The sequence below is a fragment of the Ahaetulla prasina genome, chromosome 3, assembly GCF_028640845.1.
Source record: "Ahaetulla prasina isolate Xishuangbanna chromosome 3, ASM2864084v1, whole genome shotgun sequence".
Taxonomy (NCBI): domain Eukaryota; kingdom Metazoa; phylum Chordata; class Lepidosauria; order Squamata; family Colubridae; genus Ahaetulla; species Ahaetulla prasina.
This window is the reverse complement of record NC_080541.1, coordinates 175,743,619-175,765,922: the sequence shown is the minus strand read 5'-3', so window position 1 is coordinate 175,765,922 and position 22,304 is coordinate 175,743,619. Positions and strand designations below refer to the sequence as shown.

The 22,304-nt window shown below is 37.3% G+C and overlaps 1 protein-coding gene across 2 annotated transcripts; it reads right to left on the bottom strand.

The window, feature by feature from the left end:
• Positions 1–5,156: 5,156 nt before the first annotated feature.
• NASP (nuclear autoantigenic sperm protein) lies at positions 5,157–19,270 on the bottom strand. 2 transcript variants are annotated; one of them, XM_058177296.1, is made up of 15 exons: positions 19,118–19,270; positions 17,676–17,732; positions 16,734–16,844; positions 15,621–15,701; positions 14,871–14,974; positions 13,246–14,133; positions 11,889–11,959; positions 11,139–11,212; positions 10,971–11,044; positions 9,815–10,003; positions 7,665–7,831; positions 7,182–7,235; positions 7,041–7,100; positions 5,958–6,086; positions 5,157–5,313 (listed from the first exon to the last, which is right to left on the bottom strand). In XM_058177296.1, exons 2-15 carry the CDS (start codon positions 17,723–17,725, stop codon positions 5,269–5,271), a joined length of 2,097 nt encoding a protein of 698 aa, XP_058033279.1. In that variant the 5' UTR covers positions 17,726–17,732; positions 19,118–19,270; the 3' UTR covers positions 5,157–5,268. The 2 variants fall into 2 exon arrangements, with proteins under 2 accessions (XP_058033279.1, XP_058033278.1); XM_058177295.1 differs by having other exon boundaries at positions 11,139–11,215; positions 19,118–19,269.
• Between the last annotated feature and the right edge of the window lie 3,034 nt (positions 19,271–22,304).

Sequence of the window (22,304 nt, the reverse complement as noted above, 5' to 3'; positions counted from 1 at the left end):
TATTATTTTAAGTAAATAAAATAATCAGACAAACAAGATACAATGGTCCCTGAAAAACTCAAGATAAACTTCATCAGCATAAAGCAAACAAAAGTATCCTAAAAGTTAGAAGCAAAGGAAGCTTCTTCCTATACAATACTGAGAGCCATGGTGGTACAATGGTTAGAATGCAGTACTGCAGGCTGCTTTTGAATGCCGGCTGCCCGCAGTTTTGCAGTTTAAGTCTCACCAGCTCAAGGCTGATTCAGCCTTTCATCCTTCCAAGGTCAGTAAAATGAGGATCAATTGTTGGGGGCAATATGCTCTGTAAACCGCTTAGAGGGCTGTAAAGCACTGTGAAGCGGTATCTAAGTCTAAGTGCTATTGCTATTAGAGCAGTACTTCCTAACCTTAGCAACTTGTGAACTTCAACTCCCAGAATCTTCCAGCCTGCCAAAGGATTTGAAAAATATCAATTTATATTCCAATATTAAAAAATATGCTAAAGAATGCTCAAATTACTTAACAATCAATCTCACATGTAAAGTAAAGCTCAACTTCAACAACATAGAGAACTGCCAGATATCTACAACTCTTAAAAATATGGATGAACTGGGCCAAGTAATTTTTTATTGAAAAATGTGTATCTGGAAGGTTAGAACAGCTACATTGTTTAGAGTAGTCCAAGGGTTTACATAAATTACCTAATTTAATTTATATGAAAAAGATTATGAGAATTATTGTGCTAATTCCTGGAAAAAACACCAACTTCAGATATACTACTACTTTGATGGGTGGACAAATTTTTATTAACAGTGAAAGATTACAAAAATTGGTCTATTTATCTTTTTAAGTTAAACTGATCAAACTTCACATTGAAATCCGTTAAGCCTTGTTATAAATGCTATTTAAATTGTAATTAAATAGCGAACATTGCAATTCTCTATCAATGTTGAAGACACAGTAATAACTTCTTGTTACTAGGCCCGAAATTTAGTTTTGCTAATTCAGTCACCGGTGTTTGTATTCTTGCATGGCTAAATTGGTGCCCATACATGATAATCTTTGCTAGATCCTCCTTTGCTAGTCAATTGTATTCAAGGTATTTATTAAAGGTGTCCTAGAGAGCGCCTGGAGAATCGTTCCGAATCTGACCGAACACTAGTGCGGTCACATATTTAGGCCTACCTAGTGGCAATAGGGACGGCAAAGCAGGAATACTTTGCCGCTCTTATCGCATTGGCAGATAACCGCCCAGCCGCTTTGTTTAGGGTAACCCGCTCCCTTCTTTTTCAGGGAGCTCGGGAGGACCCCTTGCAGGGACGTGCTGAGGAATTTGGAAGGTATCTGCATGATAAAATCGCTCAGATCCGGGACGGGCTGGACGCTGATTGGATGGATTCAGGCGGGATGACGGAGGCAGGTCTTGAGAATATTGTTTGGGCGGAGTTCGACTCTGTGACTCCCGATGACATGGACAGGATACTGGGGAGGTTGAATGCTACCACATGTTTATTGGACCCGTGTCCCTCCTGGCTGGTACTGGCCACTCAGGAGGTTACACGAGGCTGGCTCCAGGGAATTATTAGTGCTTCTTTGACGGAGGGAGTCTTCCCAGCTGCCTTGAAAGAGATGGTGATGAGACCCCTCCTTAAGAAGCCTTCCCTGGACCTGGCTATTTTGGCTAATTACCGTCCTGTCTCCAACCTTCGCTTTGTTGCGAAGGTTGTTGAGTGTGGTGGCATGGCAGCTTTCCCAGTACCTGGAGGAAACCGTCTATCTAGACCCGTGCCAGTCCGGCTTCAGGTCTGGGTATAGCACGGAGACGGCTTTGGTCGCGTTGGTTGATGATCTCTGGAGGGCACGGGACAGGGGTTGTTCCTCTGTCCTTGTCCTGTTGGATCTGTCAGCGGCTTTTGATACCATCGACCATGGTATCTTGCTGCACCGGTTGGAGAGTTTGGGAGTGGGGGGCACCGTTTTTCGGTGGGTCTCCTACCTCTCCAACCGTTCGCAGACGGTATTGACAAGGGGGCAGAGGTCGACTGCTAGGCAATTCACTTGTGGGGTTCCGCAGGGGTCGATCCTCTCGCCTCTCCTGTTCAACATCTATATAAAGCCGCTGGGGGAAATCATCTGTGGTTTCAGGGTGAGTTGTCAACTGTACGCTGATGACACTCAGCTGTACATTTCCACCCCGAACCACCCCAACGAAGCCGTTGATGTGATGACCCGGTGCCTCGAGGCCGTTCGGGTCTGGATGGGGATGAACAGACTCCGACTCAACCCATCCAAGACAGAGTGGCTATGGATACCGTCGTCCCGGCACAGTCAATTAACTCCATCTTTGACTGTGGGGGGGCAAATCGTTGGCCCCCAGGGAATTGGTGCACAATTTAGGCGTTCTCCTGGATGCGCGGCTGTCTCTAGAAAACCATCCGACGGCCGTCGCCAGGGGAGCTTTTTATCAGATTCGCCTGATTCGCCAATTGCACCCTTTCCTGGATCGGGACTCGTTATGTACAGTCACTCATGCCCTCGTTACTTCCCGTCTGGATTATTGCAATGCTCTCTACATGGGGCTCCCCTTGAAGAGCACCAGGAGGCTACAACTGGTACAGAATGCGGCCACGCGGGGGATTGAGGGAGCTTCTCGTAGCTCCCATGTAACACCTCTCCTGTGCAGGCTGCATTGGTTGCCGGTGGTCTTTCAGGTGAGATTCAAGGTTCTGGTTATCATCTTTAAAGCGCTCCATGGCATGGGACCGGGATATTTACGGGACCGCCTACTGCCGTCAGTAACCTCCCATCGACCTGTGCGCTCCCACAGAGTGCCGTCAGCCAGACAATATCGGATGGCGACCCCCAGGGGGAGAGCGTTCTCTGTGGGAGCTCCAGCCCTGTGGAATGAACTACCCGTTGGGCTACGCCTTCTCCCTGATCTTCGGACCTTTAAGCGCGAGCTCAAAACCTTTTTTTTCACCAAGCAGGGCTGGCCTGATACAATTTTAAATTGAATGTTTTAATGGGATTTTAAGGGGATTAATTTTATTTACTATTTTTATTCAAAATTTTTAATTTTTCAGCTTATCGAATTAGATTTTTAATGGTTTATTTTATTTTAAATTTTCTCGTTATTTATGTTTTATTTCTGCTGAGTCTTCGGAGGGCGGTATAAAAATACGAATAATAAATTAAAAAAAATGTTTAGAAACATGTTTAGTTCAGAACTTTACTGATCATCCCTCTCCAAGTATGTTTGAGTTTTTAAGCTAGGAACCAGCAGTTCTGAACTTGGAAGATTTCCAAGACACTTGGAATGATTCATTTATACTCAAAAACAGCAGTTTCAGGATCAGAACTATTCAAAATGAAATGCTTTGCACACCAATACATACTAAGGTAACCAGATACTATGATCTCTTTCAGTAGATTTGTAGCTTAAGATCTGGGAAACCCAACCTAGAACCCATCTTTTTTTTGAAAAGAACATTTAATGAGCTCAGTATTTTTATTCTTAAAGAGAACCATCACAGCTATGTTTTAAATTCCACAGGAATGTATATTCAAGACTGATTTTTCATAATCTCTGTTTATCAGAGAAAAGTACAAAATAACAGGTTTAAGAATGTTTCTCAAGTTTAGCTAGATTTTATGAAGAGAAAAATTTCTCAAATTATAATGAAAACAATGTACTTTTCATAGAAGTCCTAGCCAGAACAATTGTTCGCAAGTGCAAAACATCTGCACTACAGGTGTACTTTTCTGAAGTAGCTCAGTTCCAAAACCAATGATGTACTAGATCACTAGTAAGCGCATGCCCTTCATGTACATATACTGCAATTACCAAAATATTTTGCTATTATTTATAACTGCTAGACCAATGACGTCTAATCCCAAACATGTCAGAGCATAAATATTTTGCACTACTCCATTACATTCTAGCTGAACTTTTTTGAAAATCTCAATCAGAAATCCATTACATCAGTATACTTTACAGTTTTATAGTCTGAAACTGAAGTCCATGTCAGTTCAAGGTAGAAAGTTCAAACAGATATCTCAAAATCTCTATTTGACAGTATTAATAAAATGCCATTATATTAATAAATCTTAATTCTTATATTCTCATCAAATGGTACTTTCTTATGTATCTCACCTCTACCTCAGTCTTACGTTACCTTGGTGAAGCAAGAAGCTAAAAATGTATCATGTATTAGATAAAAATGTTTACCAGTAAGGCTAATGATGAAAAAAATTTCATGTATTTTTAACTCCAGGGAAGAATTAACAAATTGCATTTGCATGCAGATTAGACATAGAAAAGCATCGTGTGTGTGCTTATTTAGAGGTTTGCAAATCTATGGGGAGAAACAATGACGGGTCCAGTGTAAAGCAAACTATCTGCAGGTATTTCTCTTCAAAAGCTTGTCATCTAGTCATGATACAATTATAGAAGAGCTTTCTTGAAGGAAGTTTATCTTTCTCTTAATTTTTGCAAGATAGACACTTTGTTAAAATTACATTACAGATTTTATACTGTTACTAATAAGATTGTATTGTCTCACATTTAATTCCTAAAGGAGTTTTAAAGCCATTGATTTTGCTCTATCTACAATCCAAGAAGATATTTCTGGATCAGGATTCAATATGTTCATATTATTGAGTGGTTTTTCTGCTTTGACAATTTATGAATCACTTTTATTGAGTGCATAAAGAGCTCCGACTCTTTCAAAACAGACTATGGGCAAACTTTCTGACCACACCTGGGTTTTCCTTTAGTCAATCATTTTATGCTTTTCTATTATTTCTTAAACTAATCTTGATATTGTCCTAATCTTTATAATCTTGTCTCTATGAAATTTCAAAATTGATAATCTTTTCTCTATGAAATTTCAAAACTACAATTTTAAAATAAACAGAAGCCTCACATTCTAGACTAGACAATTTTAAAAACATACACTACAGCTTTTCCATATATTTTTCATTTCCCATCTATTTATTCTGGTCTGAGACTTTTTGAACGATTTATCCCACTTTAATCTTGAAAAACTTACTGTACCAAAACAATAAGTAACTACCACGCTGATTGCATATAAGATAGATAACCAAAATTTGAAGCCAGAATACTAACTTAATAAATTTTAAGATTTAATTTTACATATTTTAAAATGACAATGTTAATGTTTGAGTACAATCTTTATTGAATACAAAAAGTTGCCAAAGAGTGAAAAAATACATTATATACAAAACCCACAATTGGGAGGCAGCATGCCCAATATTAAAGAATTATCATACAGTACTTTGAACAGTTTCAACTTGTGGTCTTCCCCCTGTCTAAAAAGAAAAACAAAATTTAATTATTATTTTTTTTACAAGGCTAGGTAATTCATACATTATTAAAGGATTTGGTAGTTTGTAAGATGAACATGATGGACAATTTGATAGATGCTATTAATATCTAATAGTGATTAGTAATCCTGTTTTAGTATCTTGCTGCATAAAAAATATATATTTGGATAATAGCACTTAAATAAACTCACTATTTAATCCATGTATAAATTGTATGCAATTATTCAGAAGTATACATTGCTATGCTTTTGTTGGGAAGTACGAAGCCTGGCATGGAAAAGGGATCAAGTGTAGTTAGCTTGGAGTCATTAAACAACTGCAAAAGGGCCAAGACCCCTAAATTTCTTGAAGTTTTATGTAACCATTTCTAAGGATAGGTTGCCAGAGATTCCTTATAGGCAGAAGACAGTAAAGATGTTAGCCTAAACTCTGCATGTGTGGGTCTGATTGTTTGCATCCGACAACAAATTAGGTTTTCTGTTTAGATTTGATACATCAATGTGTTTTAGCATGGATATATTATATGTTTGGGAGAAAACCAACCGCCAATGAAACATATGCAAGGAAAAAATGCCTGGGAAAATTATTTTTCTTTATTTCAATTTATGACTCCTGACTGAACTGCCCACCTCCTGTTCCATTTTCTCTGCAGCCTCATTTCCATTGGAAGGTGCATCACCACCACCATTGACAGCCGATTCTGATTTAGATTTCTTAGCTCCATTGTCTCCCTGTTGAGTTTCTTCCTCTGGTTTCCTCTGAAGACAAAATTGTTTAGTCTTCATCAAGTAGAACTCTAAATGTGAATCTTAAGAATATTTAGTATCATTATGCATATGCTATTAAATAGCGACTGCTAACTGCTTTAAATTAAGCAAGATTACAAACAACATGCAATATCAATTTGGTCCTCTTCAACTGTTTTATAATTAAAAAGGTTAATTACTTTCAAGTTACTTAGCCTGCATATTACTCTAAAGATCAAATTTAGGAATAGAATTCTAACGTTAGACCAGCAATTAAAAAAAAAGAGATAACCATTATTTAATGAGAATAATCAAATAATCGATTTAAAGGACAATATTGATATATTGCTTAGCAACTCATATAATAGTCCTAACATACAATAGAAGAGAATATATATAGCTCAGGGTTGAACTGTAGAGTCCTTGTTGATGTGTAGATATTTTATTAAGTGACTAGGAAACAAAATAAAACATTTGCAAGCAAATAACCAAGCTCCAAGAGCACCAAAGACTCCACAATACAAAGATGGCTAAACAGATTATTCCAGATTGAATAATGCTACTGAATAGTTCTCCATTTCTATGTAAAATAAGGGAACCCAATTCAGCCTGGATGTTTGGCTGTGAAGTTCAGTTTCAGTTCAGATATGTCAACATTTTTACTCTGAAGGACTACCATGGATGCTTCTGTAGGACCTTAACACAGACAAGTTGAAGTGCCTGTAGAAGGATCAAGCTACAAAATCAAGCTTTGAAATTAAACCAGGATTAATAAAGTGGGTACTATGCAGCACAATACCACCAAATCTATCAAGAAAGCTGCATGGTTCCCAGACTAACTGGCTCCCAGTGAAAAGGATTTTATGTAGGATATATAAAAATTATAGAAATAATGTAATTTAACCTTTTAACTGCAGGATTAGCTACAAGCCAGTAAGAATTGCGTTTATTTAACAAAATACACACCTTTTTCCTAACAAGATGGGAGATGTCTGTAGCTCCATCAGTTTTGTGTCCAACTGGAATCTATTACAGAAACAGTAGAAGTTTCTATGAAATATTAATCATAATGGCATAAATCTAGTTGCTATTGCTAGTGTCACTTACTGTTGAAGTTGCACTACTTTCAGTCTCTTGTGAAAAGCTGGAAGATCCGCCAACCTGGAAATAAATAAATCCTTTTAAAATACTATTAGAAAGCCTCTAGCTACTGAAACTCCAGAAAATAAGCAGATCAGGGCAAAAAGGCATTTTCTGAAATCTACCTCTTGACTTATTAAACACATCTGAATAGTTTTAAAAATAAATATTGCAAGGTCATTTAAAAGCTTAATCTTTATAAATTCTCAGATTTAGCAAACTAATCTTGTGTTCAGTGACACAAGATTAGGGAAACACTGTTATCTCCTATTGCATTCAAATGTCAAAATCAATGGTATGTCACTGTGATATTAAAGATGCTCTGCTCAGATTTTAAGTTTCAGACCTATTAACCACTTTTCATAGTAAAGTACATCCTGCAGGCATACAGATTTATTTGCCAGACATTTTGAAATTGTTTATTTCAACAGAATCAATGATGGAACTCACTAGAGTTGCTTTCAGAGCCAGTTCAGTCACTCTTGCACTATTTTGAGACTCTTTTGAATCCTCTATTTTTTCTTTAATTTCAGGAAGCAGGCCCTTGAGTTCCTCTATTTCTTTTTCATCCTCAGCTGGTCCTTCTCCCTTTACTTTTAATCGTTCAGTCAGCATAACTGAAAAAGATGACAATATAGGAGCCATTAGTACTTTCTGTAGAAACAATTTAACTTAATTTGGCCATATCACCACTTGGTACAGAATAACGAAACACAACCCCCCAAACAAAATCAGAGAGCAATAACTATTCACTTTTCTATGATCTGACCCACTGACACTTTTAAAACAACTTTATAATGAAAACCCAAATTTTAAACCAAAGGCTCAAGAAAGGCAGAAAGTAAATTTAGGCCTATTAGCAAATTTTTTTTGTTTGTAAAAAGAAAAAGCAAATCTCAATTATTTCAATTATCACAATAAAACCAGAAAGAGCTTGATTCATGGTTCACAGATCACTTCTGTTAAACTGAGATTAATACCTTATATTATAGGTAGTCCTCTACTTATACTTGGTCGTTTAATGTTATGACAGACCCCTCCCCACACCGGGATTTAGAACCGTTTCAAAGTCCCTGTCTCCATGGTCCCATGACCACATTTTGGTCAGCAATGAGCCTGCATTTATAGCTGTTTGCAGCACTCTGTAGTCATGTAACCACGATTTATTATTGCTTTCCACGAAGCTTATGCTTACTTCCAATTTCTGGCAATAACTGACCCATGGTGAAGGATATGTTCCAACCTTCACAATTCATGACAGTAATTGCCAGCCTCAATTGTTGTAAATCAAGGACTACATGTAGTTTGTCTGAGCAATTTATAAGAAGGTAAAACCTATCCAATGGAACAACCCACCAAGGCAGGAGTCCCCAATCCCTGGACCGATACCAGTTCATGGTCTGTTAGGAACCGGGTTGCCAGAGCTGGAGGTGGAGCAGTGGGCGAGTGAACCCTATTGTAAATTGCACATGCATAAGATCTAGTTGCACACTCCCCTGCCCTCCCCCCATGAAATAATTTGTTTTCCATGAAACTGGTTCCTGGTGCAAAAAGGTTGGGTGCCACTGCACTATTGAACTGCTGCAAACAAAATTCAGGCCCAGCCTATCTGTACCAGAATCGTAACAAAACAAAGCCTTAAAGGCATTGTGAAAGCAGGGGGAAGAGCAAGATCTTGAATCTCAGGTGGGAATGTTCCTATATATGTACACATTAAAGTTACACCAGAGATATTTTATTAGCCTCAATTCACAGACTGGGGATGCTTAGCAATCCTTTTCAGAATGAGCACACACAATGGATTAAGTCTGAATGTGAGAAATAATCATCATCACAGCAACCAAAACAGATATTGTTAAAAATGCACATGGGACACTGCACAATAAGTGTTATTGGCTTGCAGCTAGCCGACCAGCTGAAGCTGGGCAAAACTTGTTTCCTGGCCACAGGTTCCACCTGCTTTTCAGTTATGTAGTAGAGACTAGGAAGTCTCATAAGAGATGGACTTTGTTCCCTCGGGAAAAGAGTGACCCTATCCCAGACCAAACTTACTGAAGCTTGTGGTCTATCCAATCCCTTACAGACTCCAAACAGCAGGTCAACAACTCCACAGTGGTTATATGCAACTATATACCATCATACTGATACTTAATCCCAGGTTAAAGACTTTCTTCCAAAATTTCACCAGACATTGAATAGTAGAGGATGACAGCAAGTCCAGTGTCACCACATACTGAAATAACCAATGGATCAACTATTCCCTTCCCCAGAACTGAGCCACACATTCAGAAAGGAGCACAATCACATTCACAATTTCCTACTCTTCAAGTTACTATTCATATCATACACCAGAACAAGATGTTTTTGTCTTCCACATAGGTGTCAAACTGGATTGGAACTGATCTAGACAATTCCTTCCTTTCAGAATCTTCCTGTAGCTGAACCCACAGTAATCTTCCTTACTCCCCCAAAACACGAAATTATGGAAGTTGTCCAAGGAAGCTAATGGAAAATTGCAACCAATTTGAAACTTGGAACAGACTGGGAACAGTAATGGAGGAACATAATTAAAAGTATGTAGAACTTCTGTTTTGATTTACCCAGTCTTTTGTCAATTACTTCCATTGATTTACTGAACTGCAGCACTGCTTCCTCATACTGATTGTTGTAGTGATACGCCAACCCAAGGTGGTAGTGAGTCTCTGCAAGCAAACGGTCATAGGCTTCTAAATATTTCTGCTGAAGAGCCAAGCAGGAATGAAACTCCTCTATAGCTTGCATGTAGTTTTCTGCAGAAAACACCAGAAAATCATGATAGCAAACTCAATTCCAAAAGCAATATAGAAAAATATTCACATTTGTTTAGGAAAATAATTGTAACATATAATGGAGACAAATTGACTCAGTTCAAGAGTACAATTATAGTTTTGCAAACCAGAAAAATAATAACAAAGCAATATGCAGTCTCCATGTTATTCTTTTTTCCCTTCTTCAGCCATCATACAGGTAGTCCTCAACTTAAAACCATTCATTTAGTAATGATTCAAAGTTACAACAGCACTGAAAAGACACAACTTACAAATGGTCCTCATACTTACAATTACTGCTGTGTCCCCATGATCACAGGATCAAAATTTGGACACTTGGAAACCATCATGTATTTATGACAGTTGCAATGTCCCATCGCCATTTGCAATCTTCCCACCTGGCTTCCAACAAGCAAGTCAAAGGAGGAAACTGGATTCACGTAACTATACGAGTCACCTAACAACTATGGCAAAAAAAGGTCATAAAATCAAATTGGTCATGTGACAACTTACTTTATGACTGTCACAACTTGTGTCTGCAGTGGGGAGACTCCATAACAGTTGTAAGTTGAAGACTACCTGTATCAATTTTATCAATTAGTTTTATCAATCAAATATCAACTTGTATCAATTAGGAATTAAGTGCTAGAACAGTGAAAAAAATGCCAGCTATACAAATGTGATTTAGGAAGCAAAGAGCTCTATATTAATTACAATAAAAATGAAAAAATATTGAAAAACATTCAATTCAGAATATACATAAATCAAACTTGTCAAAACACAGTACATGACTTACTTCATATTTATGCTACTTCAATTTTATATAATTTTAATGTAAAATATGACTAAAAGGTTGATAGTCAATGCAGAACAGACATGCTCTCATGTATAGTCACAACATGCAAAACCTATTACAAGCAGCATGTCTGGACAATTTTAAGTCAATTACCAGATTCAATGCTAACTTCTCCTAGTTTTAGATGAGCCTGAGCAGCATGGAGCTGTGCTTCTTTAGTGTCCTGCCTAGACCAAAAAAGCAAATCAGAAAATACATTGTAAAAACATTCATCAGTAATATGGTAATGGATATTATTTTATTAAAACTCCTAAGACATACCTCTTATATATTACTTTTGCCAATTCCAGCATATCCCAAGCCAGTTCTAAGTTTCCAACTTCATCTTCTTCACTCTCCTGAAGCAATATGATTTATTAGTCATATTAGACAGTACCAATTTCTTATGCCTTAATAAGCAATCATAAATATTGACTCTGGCATTGAATCCTATGAAAATTATAGTTTTTCTCATAGAAATACATTCATTAAGAGAAGATTTCACACAGCTTTAGAACAGATCATCTTTTTTCACAGAACCAGAAAATACTTAAGATTTACCTCAGAAAAGCAGCTATCCCTTTATCTAAAGGTAGTCCTCAACATATGACCACAATTGAGCCCGTTTATGTTGCTAAGTGAGAAATTTGATAAATGAGTTTTGCTCCATTTTACTTTTCTTGCCACATTTGTTAAGTTATTTACTACAGTTGTTAAATTAATAACACAGTTGTTAAGTGAATCTGGCTTCCCCACTGACTGCTTTTCAGAAGATTGCAAAAGGTGATCACATGTCCCCGAGACACTGCAAACTGTCATCAATCTGAGTCAGTTGTCAAGTATCCAAATGTAAATCACACGGGGATGTTGCAACAGTCATAAATGTGAAAAATTGTCACTTTTTTCAGTCCTGTTGTAACTTCGGTTACTCAGCGAATTGTGTTAAGGATGACCTATACTAATAGGACATAAATTTTCTCCTGCATAACACTAATAGCTTTTAATAGATCTGAATACTGATTTATACTTCACCTTTTCTTCAGCTGTAGAATAATTTTCTTTCTCCTCTTCAGTTTTATCATCTTCTTCTGACCCTTCTGTCTCTGTAAGAAGAGTTTCCTGTTTATATACACTACTGGCATGCTATTTACTTGGCTCTTTATTTTATTCAATGCTATTCTTGCAGTATCATTATTTAACAGCCTTTCTAAACTCAAGTGCATGTTATTCAGTTTTGTAATTGTAAAGACATTCATGAAACATTCATACTTATTTTTAAAAATATCTGCAGATTCAAGATTTAATTTGATGAATACTTGTACTGTTTTAAACCTAAATTAACTCATTTCTACCCTGTTTCCCCCAAAATAAGACATCCCCTGATAATAAGCCCAATCGGGCTTTTGAATGCATGGCAATAAGGCCAAGCGCTTATTTCAGGGTTCAAAACAATATAAGACAGGGTCTTATTTTCAGGGAAACACGGTATCTATATATGATTTTCCAATGCATAAACTGAAAACACGCTAAATAAAAATTAATTTTTAAAATAGTTCAGTGGATTGGTCAGTTTCTCTAGTGAGGATCCTATTCCGAAAAGATTAAGGTGGGATAGTACTCTGCAATTTTTGAGAAAATATGCTGTTTACAGAGCAAGTACACAGTATCTTCCTGCATCTTCCTGTTTTTTTCATTTTAATGTCTAAATACAAACTGCTTTGTAAAAAAGATTTAGAAGGTAGAATTTGAAGTTTCTGCAAGATCTGAAATATGCTTACTGACATGTCCCTTTTAATATGTCAATTATATTTTCCAAATGGCTGCAATTATTAAGACATTTAACTGTTTGAAACCCGAACAAATAAATTTCCAAAAATCATGTTGTAAGACAAAACAAAGCATGAGAATTATGAATTTGCTAGTTGCGCTATCATATTTCTAGACATGATAGCAAATTGTTATTTTTTAGCATAAATCTATAGCCTCGACATCTTAATGTAATGGTACTCTGGTCAATCTTACTGGTTTGGTATATAATGACAGGAGGAAAGCTATGCTTTGAGTTAGTATTGCAATATCAGAGCATGCAGTGAACATCCATTCAGCATTCTCTAGTGGCCATTGCTTTTTAGATTTACTGCTTAGACCAACAATATCCCCAAATCAGCCAATAGTTTTGCTATGTCCATCAGTTAACTGTTCGGGGGGGAAAAAACGAACGGAAGGGAGGGGCGAGGAAAGAGTAATTATACTATTTTGTGTCCTTTTATATTTCTCCCTAGCTATATCCCTTCCCTCACTCGAGGCAAAGAGAATTCTGAATGGATTAATTTTACTTGGGTTAGCATTCTAACAAAAACCACCCACAAGTATTTTCTATCCCTGTTACCTTCTCCCTCTCCCATCTCGTGATCCTTTTCTTCTTCCTTTTCTACCTTAGCAGCAGCTTCAGCTTTTTCTTCAATTTCTGTTTCATGTGACTGTTCAACAACCCCTGGAGAATTAATTTCATTTGGAGCTGTAGGTAACACTTCCCCTGAAGCCATAGGTTCATTCAATTTTTCTTCTTCTTTCAAATCCACGTTTTCTTGTCCAGCAACAACATCTGCTTCTTGAATAATAGCAACAGTTGTCTGTTCTGCCTTCTCTGCCTTCCTTTCTACTTTATCAACAGCAGACACCAATTCTTTTTCCTCTAATGTCTCTTTTGAAGCTTTGGCCGACGTCTCTACTATTGAATTTTCTAGCTTTGCATTTGTGTGCTTTTCAGCAGTCAAAACTATAAGCTTTTCTGCCTTCTGTTCCATCTTTTGTAAAGCTAACTTTTCTTCTGTAGTCACTTCCTTCTCTACAGTGTCTCCACTAACTTCTTCTGCAGGCTTTTCTACTATTAGTTTTTCTTCTTCAGGAGTTTTATCTACAACCAATACTTTCTTAAGAACGATGTCTTCCTGGGTTTCTTCTGCTGCTAGTTTTTCTCCAGTTGTTTCTTCTGGCTTTTCTTCTATAGCAGCACTACCTTCTAATGAATCTTCCACAGTTTTTTCACTGACCTGTTGTTCTTGCATATCTTCTACTTGCTTGCTTGATTTTTCTTTTTCTCCAAGATTATCATCTATAGTCACAGCTGCCTTTTCTTCTTTAACTTCTTCCACTTCTGCATCTTTATTTTTCGCTTGCACTCTAGTTTCTACCAGAGATTCTTCTGAAGGTTTTCTGGATTCATTTTCCCCCATGGCATTATATACCTGATCTCTTAATTCCTCCCTTGCTTCTTCTACATGAAGAAGGAAGATGAAGCACAAAGAAATCTTCGAATGTAGTGATAAGCATTTATGATCTTCACATTCCACCCTATTTCCCACTAACACTTGCTGCCAAAATACCAAATACTTATTTTTAATTTAATTTAAGAACAAGCACCTCTGTAACATTTATGATCTGCAAGCAGTTGAGCTTAAGCAATGAGTTGTGTACTAGCAAGAGTTAACAGCCAAGCAAGAGATGCCAAGCTTTTTAACTGAGACACCAAACATTGCAGAGGAAGCCACTATAAATTGAAGGGCTTAAGCAAATTTGACAGGCAAGTATTCACTCTCTGAAGTGAATTTCATTTATGGTTACAACAGAATTTATACTTCAAATCTTATATAATAAGACTAGATAGCACTGCACCATACATGAGTTGGTTGCAAGTCCAATCGTTTAGTTTCAAAAATTTCCTTTAAGGTTTACTTCCAATTGTTTCTAAAACAATTATATAAATCAAGGTTTTTATAAAGAAAAAACAGTAGGTACCCTCTCCCATGAAGAACAAGTGGCAGTATTTTAATTTAATAGACGCATTGATTTTGCAATTTTTTCTAAGTATTGTAATTTTTACTTAAGTGATCTTACTAAATCACTGTAATTTTAAATGTGTTATTTAAGGCACAGAACCTCAATTTATGCCTCATATTCATTCAGAATACATAGCTTGGCATCTCTCTAATGCATTAAGACAGCTCTACATACCATCTATATTATCAGCGCTTTCTACCGTTGAGTCTTCTGTTTTTTCTTCTTCCTCTTCAACCTGCACTCCTTCCAAAGCATTTCCCAGCACCCCATTTTCCATTCTAGGACAACAATATTAATTGATGAAGTGATTTACAGGCTATGTGTGAGACCATGACTATACGCCATAGTGTCATTAACCAATATTTAATGAAACGTTAATATTTTATTCAGGTAGTTCAGTGCAAGTTCTAATAAATTACACGTTTAATCTATACTTTGTGGAACTCTTTGAAGAATTCAGTGCCATGATATAGCATAACACAAACTGGCCCACTTGGAATGGTGGTATCCAAGATTAATCAACCCAAACAAATAAACTAAACCATACTCTTTCCAATTTTTAATAGAAATATATTGTCCACAAATATTTACAAAATTCTACACTTGATTTAGGAAAAAGCTATTAGGTTCTGATACATCTTCAATAATAAAGTATCTATTCTGGTGTCTTAAGACTTGTTGGAAGATTTGTGTAACTTAAGTTTCAGAGCAAATCTTTAGTATTAATATACACACATTTATGAAAATATGATTCTGGGATCTTTCCTAGAAAATAAAGTGGCATAGAAAGAGTCTTGCACATAGAAGAACAAAAGTACATGTGAACAGTGGCAATAAGTAGAATTGTATGAATTACTGACTGGTTAAATTTTAAATGAATATACTGAGGTTCAATGGACCAAGTGATAGGACATATCAACATACCTTGCCAACTCCAGAAGTGATTTTCCATAAAAAAAGAAAGCTTCAGCACACTCATTTGCTGTTTCACCATACTTCTTGCCCCTAAAGAAAAATTAAACATTTTTTTAAAGAATTACTTTAACTGAACTTAAATTGCATTAAGGGATGCTTCAAATTAACTAATCAACATAATCTCCAAACTACAGGTAACTGATTTACAATAGTTCATTTAGTGACCGTTCAAACTTACAATGGACCCAAAAAGTGACATGACAGTTTTTCACTTATGGGCATTGCAGTGTCTCTGGGTCATGTGATCATCTTGACAAACCAAGCCAATGGGGAAGCCAGATTCATTTAACAATATTACTAACTTAACAACTGCCGTGATTCATGTAACAACTGTGGGAAGGTCATACAATAGGAAAAACTCACTCAACAAATATCTCACTTAGCAACAGAAATTAAAATTTGCCATGTTAGCTTCTTAATGAATCTTAAAACTATGTAAAACACATCAAAAGTAAGCTAAAACAGAAAAGACTAAAATCTTCAAATATTATTATTATAATGATGATGATGTTTTAATTTGTATACCGCCCTTCTCCCGAAGGACTCAGGGCGGTGAACAGGCAAATAAAATACAAACAAACATACTCAATAATTAAAACAACCCTTAAAAAACTGATTCAAATATGCCAGAAAATTTAAAATGACATTACACCCCATAAAATTACAAAATTTAAAACCCATCAACAATTCAATTAAAATTTAAAATTAAAATCAGGCCAGTCCAGCCATATGAAATAAATAGGTTTTAACTTCGCGGCGAAAGGTCCTAAGGTCAGGTAGTAGTCGAAGCCCGAGGGGAAGTTCGTTCCACAGGGTAGGAGCCCCCACAGAGAAGGCCCTCCCCCTGGGGGCCGCCAGTCGACACTGTTTGGCTGACGGCACCCTGAGGAGTCCCTCTCTGTGGGAACGCACCGGACGCTGGGAGATAGAGGCCGGCAGTAGACGGTCCCATAGGTAGCCCGGTCCTAAGCCATATATTAAAAATATATCTAGGAATAAATAAATATATATAGCTGAATAAACATCTTTTACCCTCCCATTATACATAATCTAAATACTTACAAAAGGCTAGCAGCTTCCTGAAATGCATTAACAGCTGATGGAATATCTCCCATTACTAGATTCTTTTGTCCCAAGCCGAGTAGTCTCTTGGCTTCCCCGTCCACATCAATACTGCAAATATGAAATATATATATTGTCTTCCCATAATATAGTTTTTTGTACAGCTTTTCACATAACAATGGTCAATACAACAAAATATACAAACTAGAATATAGCAGAAAGAAAGATTAGGTGAAAAATATTTCTAAATATTTTGCCAGTCCCTAGGATTCAAAGGCCTGCTTGAACAACCAGGTCTTAAGAAACTTCCAGAAAGCTGAAAGGGTGGATGTTCATTAGAGGGGGCACAGCACAAGAAGCCTATCACCAAGGACCTGCCAAGTGAAATTTCCTAGTCGATGGGACCCCCAGCATGTCCTGTTAGATCTGGTATAAGTAGTAGATGTTAATATGGGGAAGGTCCTTCAAATAACCCAGTCCCATGCCATTTAGGGCTTTATTAATTAGCACCTTGGATTGGAATCAGAAACAGATTGGTAATCAATGCAGCTAGCAGAGCAGACATGTTCCTCTGTATTACCAATTTATACCACTTTTTATAATTACTATGCTTGGCCCAATAACACACACCATATATTTTCATGCTAACCTTAACCTTTACCTTGTTAAAGGTTTTCATAAATTTTTTTACCATATAGCACCAACTCCAAAAACAAATGCTCAAAATACAATATAGAATAGAATAGAATTTTATTGGCCAAGTGTGATTGGACACACAAGGAATTTGTCTTGGTGCATATGCTCTCAGTGTACATAAAAGAAAAGATACGTTCATCAAGGTATGATATATGCCACCTTTATCATCTTAAGTGGGTGAACAGCTCAATTAGTTTCATTATTCTGGCTCTCACATGTTTATTTTTTATCCAATTATTTTCTTACCTCTCTGTTTTGTCTGCAGAAGTAGAGGGAGCAGAGGCCTCTTCTGTCATCCTGAAACTGAAATTTTAAGTTAGCCAGAAGGCATTTGGAAGATAAACACTCAAGCATTTGTCATATTTTCAAGTATTTGGGCTAACACCTAAATTATTGAGTGTGCTGTAAAAAAAACCTTGCTACTTCAGATAGGTTGACTATTTTTCTTAAGTTCTCATGCAGTGGCAAATCAGTAGCTTTTTCATTGCCCAGAGAACAGTATTGATTAAAAGTGAAAACTCGATTTAGCAGCTTTAAAAAGGGGTTTTATATATTTCAATATATAGGAAACATTTGTGATCTGATATATATTCCAGTGACAACAAACCAGCATGGACAACTACAACTTGCTACTTCCTGTAGTTTTAAATGATAAGTTATACCAAAGAAGAAATATCATATGGCCCTCTGAAATACCTACGCAAACATGTGAATAATTACTGGAGAAACTTTAAATATTTTGCGCTACTGCATTTGAAGCTCTAGTCCAGGGATGTCCAAACTTGGCCCCTTGAAGAGTGGTGGACTTCAACTCCCAGAATTCTCCAACTAGCAACTTGCTTAAATTTATAGCTCATGCTGGCTGGGGAATTCTGGGAGTTGAAGTCCACCACTCTCCAAAGGGCCAAGTTTGGACACCCCTGCTCTAGTCTCTCAAGTATATTTCATTTCCTGTCTTAAAAGAAGCTACAGGTGGTTAAGCTTCATCAACTGACAAGAATCATCCAATAAATACACCCCAGGCCCTTTAATACGCCCAAATGTGTGAAGAGGCATCAGGCTGGCACCAATACCAGTAACTCAGGCTTCTCAAACTTGTTTTAAAGCCATTTCTTCTGCAAGAGGAAGCGTCTCGCTTCCTACGGAAGCCTTCACCTGAAGGGACAATGGGCCACCTCGCCTCTCCTGTCAGCGCTTTTCGGCGCCAAATCTCAACGGCCGCTTTCAATGGGCCAGGACTGCTGGCCACGTGACTCACTCACTTCCTTCCACCCCCTCCCCTCTCCCGCTTTGGCGCGCGCCAGATTGATAGCTATTAAAAATGGCGGCATAAACTCCAGCCAGGTCACGTGGTGTCTCGGTGTTTTTTTTAAAGACCCGCCGCCTCCATCTCGCCAAGGACAGCACGTACGAACCCACTCAAGAAAAAAAAGGGGGGGCTGGAATCAGTGAGGTTTCAAAGAAATGAAGAAAAATTATAGGGGGAAAAAACCCCAAATCAAAAACCGTATAGTTGTGTCCGAACATCGCAGATTACTACCCGGAAAATAAACGCTTAAAGCCTCCGAAAAGGCTCCTTGGTATCGCGGGCGCTGTCGCCCCCTCATTACACGAACCCACGAGCCCAACTCCCCCTTCCTGCTTAGCCAGCTCCGGAAGAAAGAAACCCTGCCTGAAGCCCCTTGTACCTTAAAAGGCGATGGTAACCAACGACCCGCCACAGAAAATCAAAAGCGAAGGAATAACCAGCAGACAAACGTAGCCCACCGCCCCTCCGGATGCTTATATAGCCCTTGAAGACACGCCCCAGTGGCGCGAAACACGCTCTCACGGAAAAGGAACTACGTTTCCCAGAATGCTTTGCGGTCGCTTGCACAGGGGCTGTCGATGAATCGGAAGGCGTCTTCAAAAGAAAGGAATGGCAGTCTCTCGACAAGTGACGTCAGTAGCTACCGTTCTAATAGAGCTGTGTGGTTGCCTCGGCAATGCGATTGGCATTTTGGGAAAGGTAGTCCAAAAATCGGAGTAAATAAAGCTCGCCATCTCAGCGTGCTGGAAAATACAATCTCATCACATAGTAGGCTGCACGCATTAGAACCGATTTGGAGGCATTAAAAATAATCTGTAGTACAATATATTTGTCTCAAAAATGTCTTGTTTCCCGGGCTTTTATCCCGCCTAATGTTATTGCTTTGACTTGGATCAGTCTATCCCAAAATAATCCCGAAAAAGCGCAGTAGGCATAAATGCTCCCAGGCGGTATAAGTAAAAGGTCATTAGTGTGAAGTGGGGTTTACTTGACCCTCCTCTCACAAAGGTGACCAGAAGGAGAGGACAAATCTTTAATCTTTTGCGCAACTAAGTGCATACCGTTCTAGTCACTATGAAATCTTCCTGAAGAGAAGTATTGCATTTTGGGGAGCAGTAATTGGAGGTTGTTTTCACATTACTCTATTATCATTCATTTAAAGAATCATTGTTCACTGAATTAATCTGATTGCTATCATCTGCATAATACTTGAACCATAAATTAACCACCTTTCCAGCTTTTAGGTAAACACAAATTGGCCAACCATCCAGTACTGTATATAAAAATTAAAAAAAATAATATAAAAAATCCAATCCATGAACAAATCTCATAAATAAGCAGAAACACTGTACGTATGATTTATTTGTAAAAATAGCAATAGCACTTAGATTTATATACTGGTTTGTAGTATTTTACAGCCCTCTCTATATGGTTTATAGAATCAGCATATTGCCCCCAAAATCTAGGTCCTCGGAAGGATGGAAAGCTGAATCAACCTTGAGCCGGTGAGGATCAAACCCTGGCAGTCAGCAGAATTAGGCAGCAATACTGCATTCTAACCACTGCAGCATCATGCCTCTAATAAATAATAAAGATCCCATACAAATAAGTACATGGTATGATCATTAAAACTGCTAAGTGGATTTGTACAAGTTAAGTCAATAAAGTGTCTTCATTCATTTGGCTTAGCCCATTGTAGCTCATTTAAAAAGTATGGTCAAATTACGACCTAGTACAGCATGTAAATTTACCTTTACCATTGCATCCGATCTATGTAGAGTAACTAGAATTTAGTTATATCATGAAAGTAAACAGAAGATGACCAGCAGCAAGACAGATGGAGTCTGTTATATTGGTGATGGGTACACTATTGGAAGACTGGAATGATCAGTTACATAGACAGATAGTTGTGGACAAAGTCTATCAATGTGTTCACTAAGAGTCAACAATGACTTTTGATGGCACATAAATATGTACATATGGTGTTAACCTGGCCACTATGGTTAATTAGTCAGTATCAAATGTAAAACATTTGATCAAGATAGACCATTATTCCATTAACTATGGTTAAACCTATTTTGCAAGAAGCTCCATGTATGCATTAGTGAGCCACCACTTTGGTTAATAGAACAGTACTTTATATATAGAAAAGAACCTGCTTCTAAAGTCCTTGGATTTATATAGCCTTCTATGTGCCTATCAAATCTTAAGATGTATCTATGACTTTACCTAATTACATGATTGTTCATAGTGAAAATATAAACAGCCTGGGGCTTTAGACTGGCATAGGAATTTTAAATAGTTTTTAATATTTGATACAAATTTTATGGGGTTTTTATGGTTTTAAATGTTTTAATTTGGCCTTACATCTAATACGTTTTTTAACTATTGTTTTATCTGTATATTATTGCTGTTTTATCTTGGCTGTGAACCGCCCTGAGTCCTTCGGGAGAAGGGCAGTATAAAAATTTAATAAATAAATAATAAATACTAGAAATTATCAAAAAAATTTTTTTGCTACAACAGTGGGGGGATTGTTATTAAAAACACTGAAGCAGATTAATGCACAAGCTATATCTAATTTTTGTATTCCTAAATTCTAATTATGGGAACATAACCTTTCACGGTGATACTTTGTAAAAATAAAAGCCACAGAACAAAAATGTTTAAAAAAACACACCCTGAAATTCAACTTACTTGCTTGACAGTATTGTTTTGGGAAAGTGATAATCTGTTATTGTTTTACGTCTGGATATAATACAGTCTACTTTGATGAGTGATTTGCACTAGGACTCACAAGAGGAGTAGAGTGCTAGTACTTTTCATAGAATCTTTGGTAACTAATGTCTTTGGCCATGGCAGGGGCCAAGCTTAAAGGCATTATTTTAGTCTTATTTCAATCTTCCCTGAGAGATTGCAACAGAAGATAAGTGATGGAGGAATTACTATTCTATATCTTGACTGCTATATTACTATTCCATGCTTTCTGTGCTGCATTCTATGTTGTTCCCTATGAAGTTAGATCTCAAATCTATATAGAACCACGATGAGATACTGTCAATGTGCTGACAACACCTAACACTATAGTTCCCCTCCCAGAAAGCCATTATTACTCTTGAACACCACATAAATTCTATAAGGGATGGAAGCTGGGAAGCAACTTAACATCCAATTCAAAGGAGGCAGGGTGATTCTGGGCAGCCTGTTTTACTTGTTTACTTATTGATTTTTATCCCATATTTATTACAAGCAACTCAAGGTGATGAACATACATAATATTCCTTCCTCCTCTTATTTTCCCAAAATCATCTGTGAAGTGGTTGGGCTGAGAGAAAGTGACTGGCTCAAAGTTATCCAACTAACTTTCACACTTGAGGTAGGACTAAAACATATAGTCTCCTGGTTTCTAGGCCAGGACCTTAACCATTTCACCAAACTGTTTTAGATGGGATTTCACTTCTTGTGAAAGGGTAGGTCTTAAGCCACAGGAGACCTCTTTAAATTTCAGTTATCATAAATTCCAGGGTGACAGGTGCACTAAAGTACAAAAATAAATTGAGATAATA

Excerpts from the sequence above, each read along its gene's own strand:
- NASP (XM_058177295.1), bottom strand. The coding sequence starts at position 17,725 with ATGACAGAAGAGGCCTCTGCTCCCTCTACTTCTGCAGACAAAACAGAG. Across the intron at positions 16,845-17,675 it reads TCTGCAGACAAAACAGAGAG|TATTGATGTGGACGGGGAAG; the intron begins GTAAGAAAATAA and ends TCATATTTGCAG. Across the intron at positions 15,702-16,733 it reads CAGGAAGCTGCTAGCCTTTT|GGGCAAGAAGTATGGTGAAA; the intron begins GTAAGTATTTAG and ends ATTTTTCTTTAG.